Source organism: Strigops habroptila, chromosome 3 (genome assembly GCF_004027225.2).
Source record: "Strigops habroptila isolate Jane chromosome 3, bStrHab1.2.pri, whole genome shotgun sequence".
Classification (NCBI taxonomy): Eukaryota; Metazoa; Chordata; class Aves; order Psittaciformes; family Psittacidae; genus Strigops; species Strigops habroptila.
In genome coordinates this window covers 7,963,087-7,974,670 of record NC_044279.2, presented here as the reverse complement: position 1 = coordinate 7,974,670, position 11,584 = coordinate 7,963,087, and the positions used below count along the sequence as shown (strand labels likewise).

The following is an 11,584-nucleotide window of genomic DNA, read 5'->3' as shown; positions in this document are numbered from 1 at the left end:
GCAGCTTTAGTTTTGCTACCAAAAAAAAAAACCAAGCGACCCACCTGAAATTAAAAGGAAAGCCAACAGAAGAACAGCGAGAGGTGAGCTCACAGGTGACCAGCCTCCAAGAGGTACATCTACACACCTGAGCTGGAGGCCCTGCTGATGCTTGCAGACCACAAAGCAGAACAAGGACAGAAGCTGGGCTGGTTTAGGCTCCTTAAGGAACTGAAAATAGCTTTTTCTTCTTTTCCAATTTGGCAATTCCCCCCCCTCCTCCCCCCCAAATCATAAAAAGAGGAGGAAGAGTTTTAAAAGAGACAAAGTGTCCTGTTGAAGTCATGCACTGATCGCAATCCGAATGCTCTGGGAATATGTGAGTACAAAATACTGCTCAAGGCTCTAAACTGGAGACGTGGGTTTACTTCAGATAAATACAACCTGCTGTTACCGCCCGGACATAAATTAATGGGCCTTTATTTAGCACACAAGAGGTAACACAGAACCTCAGGGAACAGCAGCGATATTCCAATGCTGGTGGTAACACAAATTCCTTGGGGACAAGGCAGCCACTGAACTCATGTACAACTACTACCAATTTCATCTTTTAAAATGCATTTACTTGCAGGATTTAAATCAAACTGGGCATGGGCACAGATAGAGTGTCAAAAACCAGCCCCGGGTCCTTTGGCACAGAGGAGGCCAAAAACCCATTTGGTAAGGAATCCATTTCTTGCCATCCTGTACCGACAGGGAAGGCTGCAGATTCCACCCATGTGGAATGCATCGCTCCATTGGGCTACATGCAAGAGAAAGCACTAATGACTCCAAATGATAGAAGATCATCTCGAGTTTGCTAACATTAAAGCTCCACATTCCACTTTATATATATATATTAAAAAGAAATGGTTCGGGATGTGGCATGACAAAAACTGACTGGATTCAGCACTGATCCAAGCGTGTGGATACAGGTGAGCCTGGTACCATCAAATCCTTCTCAAAGCTAAGCCAACTTTCTCCTGTTCATTAAACAGATGAAGTTTCTATTTCAACACACTTCTCTTTGTATTGTAGACTACAAAACTGACACAGCACTTCAGTGGCCCACGCTCTTCACCCCAACCAGAGCTGATTTTGGCCAGTAGTGTGTAAAATTCCACTGTCCGCCAAAGAACCAGATCAACTGTGCTTCTTAGTGAACAACCAACATGCTTTTTGTTTTGGAGTGCTAGTAACTAACGTGAAATTTAAGGCATTTGCTAACAAATGAAGTAAACAGTTCTATGCTGGGTACTTGACTTCATTCACCTGAGCCAACAGCCGTGCACCTTATAAAGGTGATGAGCTGACCTATGATACATAGCATCCATGGATGGAGCAACGTTATTCTGCCTGACCCTATCAACATGATTTGTAAGCAATGTGCAAGTTTGACAAGCTTTTAATCCATGAGAATAAAGCACTTGGATCATCCCTGGCTTTAACTCCCCTCATAACCTACCTCAACTGCTCTTTGTGTTCATGAAGCCAAGCAAAACTTTGCATACGTTACGAACAGATCGAGACAACTTTGAAGATGATCAGGAAAAAAAAAACTCATACAACTCATACAGCCGAAGAACAGTACATTTCTCAGCCTTTTACATTCAAGAACATCTTACAAATGTCTACAGCAAATGGGTAAACTCACCCCTAGTCTAACTTCACTGAAGTTAACATTTTTGCAACAAGAAAAAACAGGCCTAGTATCTTAGAAGTCTGTCACTAGATAAAAAAAGTCACAGTATGTAAAAACTTAATCAAAACCAGTTGCAGGTACGAATCAACTCCCAGGGTATTTGTGCACCTAAGGGATAACTGAGCACATCAGCCTTGTTAGACAATGGGCTGCTCTCCCTGTTCTGTTATCTATTGCCAAACTGCAGCCAGTGATTTGTTTCAGCAAGGACTGCAAACAGACAGCTTTTGTGTTACTACCCATAGTCCAGTGCTCACAAAGTCCCTGTAGAGCTGCAGAGCTCCTCTAGCATCCTACCTAAACATCAGAACATAACAATTGAAGAAACTCTTACATGTAAAACTTCTAAATAACAGAATGTCACCTAAAAACATTCAAGACCTTCATCTTACATCTGGAATCTGCTCAAACCAATTGCCTGACTTGCACTGAGTTCAATGGCGTTTTACAGGTTGTGCTCCTGTGAAGCTTCACTTAGACACAAGTCTGATGGCTGCTGCCCTTAATCCTCCACCTCAGTGCCATAAATGTTATTGCTGATCTCATGAAGCTTTTCTTTGTACAACAAAAGCAGCAAAAGAACTGTCAGCTATGAGTTAGTTAGGATTCAAATCAAACACCTCCAGACTTCTCAAGGTAACGTCACTTCATCCTGCTGACATCAGCTCCCCATCGGCCTACGGCTGTGAGCTCACACTCCGGTATTCCAATCAAGGTACATTTTAAAGAGGTTTCTCAGTGTACATGTTCCTGCTTCCTAAAAAGAACAGTTCTAGAAAAGCCAAATTTTAATCCCCATTATCAGTTTTCTATTCGCCTGAAACACTGCATCTCTTTTTGGCCAATGCCATTTCACTTACAAACATAATGCCTTGTCTTCACTGTACTTATTTACACGGGATGTAAGAATACTTGAATATATGTGTGTGAAAGAAGAGTCTTCTTAGAACACGTTGTAAAGAGAACAAAGTATTTGTGGCTCTGGATACCCGAACTCAGTTGAGATACCCTCTGCAACACACAGCTCCGCATTTACAGACAGTTCTGATCCTCTTTCTGGATGGGCTAAGACCATCGGCGGACTCTGAAGTCAGATCTATTGAACCTGCAACACAGATGATAAACACAAATCAGAACGTTCTGAAAGACAGATGGAAGCCACGAAGGTATTCAAATGGCTTCAACAAGCCTTTGACCACCCCAGTTCTTAGAAGAATTCTGTGTGAAGCTCTACTCTGCTTCTACCAACACCCACATTACAGCTACTTATACAACACGCAGTGCACGCACCAGAATCCAAAGCTCAGCAAACTCAAGCCCTGCACCCTCAGGTCTGTACCCACACAGAGCAGCTGGGAGTGCAGCCTGCCTTGAACATTGGTGCCACAGGCACCACAAAAAAAAGAGGAGCTTTAAGGATTTAACCAGATCAATTTGTCAGTTCTTAAAGAGAGCTTCTACAAGAATGAGGTACAGCTCTGGGGTACAGTGATGCTTCTCTGGAAACAAAACAGCAGGGCGAACACTACATCGTGAATAAATGGTTTGCATGCAAAGTCCAACACACACACACACACTGACAGCCCTGCCACTAAACATCAAGAAGTTTTTACTATACTGGAAAAAAATAATGAAGTCATGGAATGGTTTGGGTTGGAAGGGACCTTAAAGCTGATCCAGTTCCAACCCCCTGCCACGGGCAGGGACACCTTCCACTAGAGCAGGTTGCTCCAAGCCCCTGTGTCCAACCTGGCCTTGAACACTGCCAGGGATGGGGCAGCCACAGCTTCTCTGGGCACCCTGTACCAGCGCCTCAGCACCCTCACAGTGATTTGCCAAGTCATTTTGCCAAGAACTTTTTTTCCTGAAGTCTCTGCATAACCACACAACAGTCAACTTTGGACTGTACTTCCTCCATCCTAAACATCTGTACCATAGGACCTACATCCCCAACCCAGGCCTACAGACATCAGAATCCAGAGACAAACCTATGGTGCCTTAGGCAACTCAGCTGCTCCTACTGTCTCTGTAACTAGCAGATTACTTCGTAGTTTAACTGAAGTATCAATCTGAATAAAGGGGTTTTTAATGGTAGCTGACCATTGCTTTGAGCATTCCTGTAATTTGCCTTGGCAGGCATCCTGACCACAGCCCCTTGCTGTGAGCTAAGAGTGCTGAAGGAGCCAAAAGCTAAAGCTCCTGGGTACAATCTTGTCTGCATGTCAGTGCGTGATGGCTGCTCTACAATCCCCAGCGCTGTCTTAAGGAGATGCAGTGCCCCACTAAAATACTATCATCAGTCAAGCTGCAACAAAGCCCACCACTGCCCCAAACCTCCTGCAAGGACAGCGTTAAAGCCTGCAGACCTTTCATCTGGTAGTCAAAGGTTAACTCTTCTCCAGCCTTGATGGTTCGTGTAGAAAACAGTGCTATCCGAGGAAGACGCAAGTCGAGGTTATCGATAAACACGTTGAAGACTTGAAGGTTTGGGTCACACTGTAAGGCAAAAATTAATGTAGTTTCTGTTAGGAAAAACACAGATTGAGTTTCACTGAAGCGTTGAAGTAAACCACGGTCACAGGAAAGGAAGAACTGGTTCTGCTCTCAGCGATGGAACGAAGTCTGAAGTTATGTTCTGAAATCAACAAATCACATTCTTGAAATAGCACTGAAGGAGACCATTCACAGCTGAGAGTCGAGTCCTTTCAAGAAGGGCCTTTACACAGCACAGACACTATATGCAACAGCTTATTAAAAAAAACCCAAACGAAGATACCTTCAAAAGATGAGAACAACAAAGTGACAGAACAATTAAAGCTCCATTCAGAGGTCAGTATTCACCTACAAAACCCATAAAAAGGATGAAAGTTGGAAGAAAAGAAAAAACCACCAATTGTTTCAAGCTCCACACACTCCCCATCTGTATTTAGGCTTAAACATTGCTTCCAGGCCAGAAATAATCTTTTCATACTATGCATGAATTTCTACCTTCAGCTGCTAACCTACTTGGCTCCTGAAGGATCTACTGTGGGCTGGGTGGCAGGAGGAGGGTCAAGGACACTAAGCAGGAAACCACTTTATCATTTTCTCTGGATTAAGCGTCAGAAATCACAGAATCCCAGACTGGTTTGGCTTGGAAGGGACCTTTAAGCTCATTCAGTTCCAACCCCTGCCACGGGCAGGGACACCTTCCACTAGAGCAGGTTGCTCCAAGCCCCTGTGTCCAACCTGGCCTTGAACACTGCCAGGGATGGGGCAGCCACAGCTTCTCTGGGCACCCTGTGCCAGCGCCTCAGCACCATCAGTAGTCACTGGGACAGTCTCTTAAACCCTGCATGCTTTTTTGCTCTTTAACAGTAAAATGTATCTCACACTGAAGAATCAGAAGTGAAGTTTGACATTTTACAATTAGAGCGAGAATACTTCACTCCCATTTCAAAAGTGAAGAGCAACTGGCTGCATCTACAACTCTTCTTCATCCTTCTCCCTGGCAATTCCCTGCATGAAATACAAGCACCATCAGCTCACAGCTGAAGATGTGAATTTACTGCATTTGTAGAACACTGACTGCATATCTCACAAACATTATATTTGTGAGAAATAATACATTTTTTAGTTCAGGAATCTTTACAAATGCAGCTGAGCCTTCTTGCTTTAGGTACTTCGGTTAAACACAAAACAAAACACTACAAAAATGTCCTGTTTAAAATCTACTTACGAGTTCTCTGGCAAGTTTAAGTTTGAGGGAAAAAGGTATCTACAGGAGAGAAATATCAACGAAAGCATAGCCATCTTCTTTTCTTTCCCCTCTACCAATGTCTGAAGGATGAAATTCAGCATAGCCCCAGCCTCCTGCCCTGCTGCACAATAACGCATCAATTCCCGTCACCTTTGATTCTTCTATTAAGTACTTTTATTAAGTTCTTTCAGTTCCTTGGAAGAAAACACACCCAGACCAGCCCTGTTTTGGTTGTGTTCAGTGACAAGCCTTGTCCTACCAGGTGCCCACTTCGGGCAGCATCTCATTCCCAGCTTGCTGTAGGTAGTCCCACTAAGGCTAAATATTCCTATTTATACCTGATCAGACTGTGCTGGTGTGAAACAAACTACTCCAAAACACTGTGACTACGGTAAGAAAATGTTTACAGCAGGAGAAGATATTTCTGGCACAATCAGGGTAATTCTCCAAATTCTTAGTGTACAAAACAAGGTCTTACGCTGTGATTCACAAAGTGGGACACATTTCCATAGCGAGCTGCATCTACTGTAAATTCATCTGAGTCATAGTCCAAATCAAACAAGTATGTATTTCCCTGGTTGTCATAGAGCTGGCCTCGTCTCTCTGCTTCCTCACTTGTAATCACCTAAAAAAAACCAAGAGAGAGAAAAAAAGAAACCTGCATCATATTATTAACTATTACTAAATTCAAACAAGCATCACAGTCAAGTTAGAAAAGTTTTTACTTGGTAAAAGAATCCCACAGTCACTTTTTGATGTTGAAACAGCATTGCATCTCCAACCTGACCTAGAGAAAGATGTCCCTGCTCATCGCAGGGGGGTTGGTCCCTTCCAACCCAAACTATTCTATGAACAACGAATATGCGCATGCAGCTGAACTGGTTAGTGACTGAGGCTCCTCTGGATGTAATCTACCTACAGCTGATGCAGAGCACTACCTTGTCCTGGGGAAAAAAAGCTATCAGCACCTTCTGTGAAGAGTTCTGATGATGACAGATGCAATCAACTTTTTCTGCTTGAAGTCTCTATAAGCACAATTTTTGCATTAGACCCAGAAAGCCTTGTTTACTTCATGTAACTTTCTCCCTTTGAACAGGCAAAGATCGACAGGTATCAGTCTTTACAACTCAGTCACATTTACAGCCCAGTTTCCATCTCCTCCCTCCCTAGAAGCATCTTTCTGCTATTTTTGGCTGCAATGAAAGATCCTGTTCATGACAACTTTGACAAGACAAAGCTGAATCTATGCAATCAGACTAGCACAAGGTGGAAATCCACAAACTCCCCAGAGAAGAGAACTACAGCCACTTCTGACAGCAGCAACAGCTTAAAAAACTTCATCTGCAGCCTGTTCCATGTATTGTGTTGTGCAGCAACATGTGCTGTCGTTCAGCAAAGAACCGCAATTTGGCAGCAAGACAGATACAAAATGTGGTGGAATCGGACAAAAAAACCCTCAAAATATTTCTGACAGATCAGATTTGAGAACTTAGAAGCAAGGAGTAAGCAGATTTAGGTGAAAGTGTAAATACACATTCTTTCCTTTAAGCAACAAAATTAATTACACCATTATCTTTCTGCATTAACCCCTCAGAAATACTTTGACCTCTTGCACAAGTTCACAAGAGAGGTTACGACCATGAGAAATGAGAATATCTGGGGGAGGAGGCAGGACAATTTAAGACCATAAACATTTATACGAAGGGACAGAAGGAATTCTTTTGAGTCGACTTGGTAGCAAGGCAGATTTGTGGCAGAAACACCAGCAGACTGGATCAGAGAGGCTGCCAGGAGCCCTGAAACTGAGCAGAGGTTGGACCAGATAAACATAGGGCAGTACAGAACCTCAAGAGTAACCTGAGGTCAGTCTTTTGTAATGTTACAGTTCTGTTTGAACTAGTAAGAGATTGAGTAAACAGGTAACGTTGACACTACAAGTCTTATTCTTGCTGCTCATCAGAAATAATCAGTATGTTTGGATATACTACCTTAAAAGTTCAGACAAAACAGGAAGGGACTGACACACTGGGTGGGGAGTTTGGCAATGACTGTGCCTGGGGACAGCAAAAACTCCAGCAATAAAGATGATGAGGGAAGGATGAAGAATATGACTGCCATGAAAGAAAAGGACTTGCTTTTAGAAATACTAGTAGGGCATGAGCCTAAAATAATTCTTTAGTGACATATGGGCTAAGTATTCTCTTTACATTGAACGTTTCACGATTGCTCTGGAATGGAGGAACATTCTGGACAATGTAATTTTGCAGACTTCAATGCCTATTTACTGTCTTTCTCTACTCAAAAGTAGACTTATGTGGAAGTGTTAAAACTGAGAGAAAGCTCAGGAAGATTTTCTCCCAACATTCCCTTTACTGTAAATAACTCATGTAGATAAGATAAATACATACCTCTCCAACATACTCCATCACAAAACTGTTGGTTTTAATTTTCTGGAGGGTTTTGACTCCCCAACCACGGCCATTGTTAGTTCTGAAGATGCAAAGAGAATAGGGTGTACCTTTCTGTACTATCCTATTAGGGCAGTCAGGCCCACACCTACAAAAGGAATTGCATTCATAGATGGGCAAGCCAGGCTGGATTTTCAACTTCTTTTGTTTATTGTAAGCCAAAATAAATCCAGCCTCTTTTGGACAGCACTTCTCAGCAGGGCAGTCAGTGCATTCACAGCCAGTCGTTATTCCATTTATCACATTTATTCCCGGAGCAGGTTTATACTCATTAATGTAGTAGAAGTCTAAAGGAGGGCCTTCGAGATCCACAGTGTTTTCTACCAGGATCATTGCTTTATGATTCTTTTTCCTGTTGAGTTCTTCTTTCCATCTCTGCAGAGCTATTCTTTGCTTAGCCTTCTTTACAATGTAATCTGCAACCACAGGATTCAAAGCTTTAACATGGTTTCTCACTTTCAGTGCTTTGCCTTCTCTCACCCGAGACAAGTATTCGTTCTTGTCACTAAGAAAGTTCTGTAAAAGCAATGGGCATTTCAGATTTTTCTGCGGTTCCCAGGTATTTGAAGATTCTGGCCATCCTTTCCATTTCACAAGATAGTATTCTGTGCCCTTGAAATACAGAAACAGACACAAGTTTAGCCACGTTTCATTTTGCTGCAATCCAGCATCACAGAGTACACAGACAAACACAAGAGCTCTGGAGTTAAGCAGTAGCATGCAGTGCAGAAGGCCTTGATGTCCCCATAGCAATTAGATTTGGGGAGAAAAAGGAAAGAAAAATCAACTTTTCTGTTTGCACATTAACTTCAAGCACAACTTTGGACACTTTACGTATCATCTCTAAGGGAAAATAAACAGCTGGGATGAACTCTGATTGCTAACAGCATACCTGGAGGCAGCTCATTTGTTAAGGTTATGCCAGCTTAGCTGTACAACTCGTATGCACAAGCAGAACACAGTGGTATCACACATAGAAATAATTCTCAACTTAGCAGAAAGAAAATCTCTTAAAAAACACCATTTGTCATATCAACTGTCCTCCCCAAAGAGTAATCCATTCAAAACACATAATATTGTGTATATAATACGTCTGGTACTTGTTTTAAAAAAGGCCAAATAACTGTAATAAGGCCAAATCCTGAGACTGAATTTCACTGGCACCATCGAGCCGTAGGAATCCAGTTGCAGCACATGGCCCTAACTCTTCATCAAACAGACTACAACAGGCAAGCGAGGAATACAGACTGTTACCTGCGAATAAAGGAGAAGCATCGTGATACATACCAAGCTACAAGCTAAAAGCATCAGCATCTTGCTTAACTTCTAGATATGCAAAGGTGAAGCATTTCATAACTCTTAACATCTCCGGAGCTTCAGAAAACAAAAAGACCTTTCCTTCAGCATGCCAAAAGCAGCAGTTGTACCGCTTTCTGTTTACAGTTCAAAGTTTAAAAGATATTTCATTCAACGTCAGCAAGAGCCTTGTCCTCACAAGCCTGCAGCTTTATGTTATGAGCAAAGCTCCCTTCGGCTCGCTTCCGAATTTCAGCTGAAAGAGTGATCAAATTGGTCTGTGTTTCTCTTACCTCTTCTACCTTGTAGTCACACAAATATTCCACCTCATAATTCTTTAGACTCCTGTTGGTGATTCCAATGGATTTACATCTGAGATTTTCCTTCCTACATAATTCTTGGAGGGTCTCAAGTGAAGCTAGACATGGCACATACCAAGCTACAATAAGAAAATTGGTAGAGAATCCTATTTAATGTCTCGGCTGAATGGAAATCATTACGCCTTATCCCAGAGCCCCCACATTGCAATTGGTGATAGCAGTCCACGAGTCTCTTGTGCAACTACAGCGTCTCACACACTCAACCCTTCTCTAACGGGTGAAGTGAAACACGTTCAGCGACTCCCTCCCTGCACCTTTATTCTGTTCAGTACTTACATTTACAAAGAACAACAAACATTTTGGAGGGCAGAGACTTCCGTGGGTGAAAGCTGCACTAAGAACCAAGCAATTTTCCTGCCATTACAGCATCCCGTAACTGAACTACGGCCACGTTCTTCAGTAATACCGCCAAATATCTGCAGTTAGTCAAGTGGAATCGAGCACTTGCGACGCAACCATGGTGACCGGACGAGGAAAAGAAGGGATCCACAGCGCTCTTCCAGAAGGATCCGGCTGCCTGGTCAGCTCGGCGGATTTAAAGGGACGCGGCGTATCCGCCCGGCGAGCGCGCCAGCTCCCGGCCAACACCGCCGGCCGGGAAGGGGAAGGAGAAGGGAGGGAAGCGCGGAGCGGGACCCGGGAGCTGCGGAGCGGCAGGGCCGTGCTTTCCCCCCCTCAGCGCGGCCGGGGCACCGCGGGGCTTTCCCGCCTCAGCGCCCCCGCCCCCCGCCGCTCACCTCCGGGCGCAGGGAGCGGCGGGCGCCTCTCCCGTCCCCCCGCCCTCCATAGTTACCTCAGGCGCCCCCCGCCTTCCCTCAGGGCAGAGTCCCCCGAGGGCGCGGCCGGGTGGCTGAGAGCGGGACGGGGAAAGGGAAGGAGGGAGGCGGCAACGGCCCCGAGTGGAGCCCAGCAGCAGGGCCCCCACCGCTCAGAGAGAAGGGTAGACCTCGCTGCCCGGCCACCGGGGGAAGGAGGGGAGGGAAAGCGGGAGCGAGTGGCTCCGGGCCCTGCCGCCCCCCGCGCACGCAGCCGCTCCCTCACCTCCTCGCCAGCCCTCCATCCTGAGGGGGGAAGGACACCCCCGCGGCTCCGCCCCGCTCCGGAAGGGGGCAGAGCGCGGCGGCGCGCCTGCGCGGCTCCGCCCACCGAGACACGCAAAAGGCTTTGGCGGCAACGACACCCTGAGGGGCCGCGGGTTCGCGGCTCGGGAGCGGCGCTTGAGGGAGGGTCCCGCGGGTTTGCAAGAGCCCTTTGTGCTCGCACAGGAGCGGGGGAGCTGTTTGCTTGTTTTCCAGATATCAAAGGCCGTGGGCTAAGAGGCAGGAGCTTCCCAGCACTTCCTCTGCTCTAGGAAGCCTCACAAGTTCAATCAATATACTGCTGGTAAGACATGCAATATAGGCATTTGGAATGCAGTAAGGTTCAGATCTGTGCAAGGCAGTATCTATTGGAGAATATTGAAATATACATTCTGCAAACATAAGGCAATTTGGGAAGGCTGTAAGGAAATGGGTAATTGAACACTGGTCTCTCCAAATCCATTCAGGCAACCCTTGCTCTATTATGTCTCTGAGGATTTAGGTAACATGGAGTCAGACTGGTTTGGCTCAGAAGGAACCCTAAAGCTTCAACCCCCTGTCATGGGCAGGGACACCTTCCACTAGAGCAGGTTGCTCCAAGCCCCTGTGTCCAACCTGGCCTTGAACACTGCCAGGGATGGGGCAGCCACAGCTTCTCTGGGCACCCTGTGCCAGCGCCTCAGCACCCTCACAGGGAAGAACTTCTGCCTCAATCAAGCACATCTCAATCTCCCTTCTTTCAGGTTAAAGCCATTCCCCCTTGGCCTGTCCCTACAGGCCCTTGTCCAAAGCCCCTCTCCAGGTTTCCTGGAGCCCCTTTAGGCACTAGAGCTGCTCTAAGGTCTCCCCTTCAGGAGCCTTCTCTTCTCCAGGCTGAACCAGCCCAGCTCTCTCAGCCTAGC

The 11,584-nt window shown here is 45.3% G+C and overlaps 1 protein-coding gene across 3 annotated transcripts; it reads right to left on the bottom strand.

The window, feature by feature from the left end:
• Positions 1-1,050: 1,050 nt before the first annotated feature.
• Positions 1,051-10,713, bottom strand: SUV39H2 (suppressor of variegation 3-9 homolog 2). Of its 3 annotated transcripts, none has more exons than XM_030478509.1 (6): positions 10,645-10,713; positions 9,517-9,662; positions 7,868-8,539; positions 5,938-6,084; positions 4,087-4,216; positions 1,051-2,825 (listed from the first exon to the last, which is right to left on the bottom strand). In XM_030478509.1, exons 1-6 carry the CDS (start codon positions 10,661-10,663, stop codon positions 2,716-2,718), a joined length of 1,224 nt encoding a protein of 407 aa, XP_030334369.1. In that variant the 5' UTR covers positions 10,664-10,713; the 3' UTR covers positions 1,051-2,715. The 3 variants fall into 3 exon arrangements, with proteins under 3 accessions (XP_030334369.1, XP_030334368.1, XP_030334370.1); XM_030478508.1 differs by lacking the exon at positions 10,645-10,713 and adding an exon at positions 9,880-10,629; XM_030478510.1 differs by lacking the exons at positions 9,517-9,662; positions 10,645-10,713 and adding an exon at positions 9,215-9,508.
• Positions 10,714-11,584: the final 871 nt, after the last annotated feature.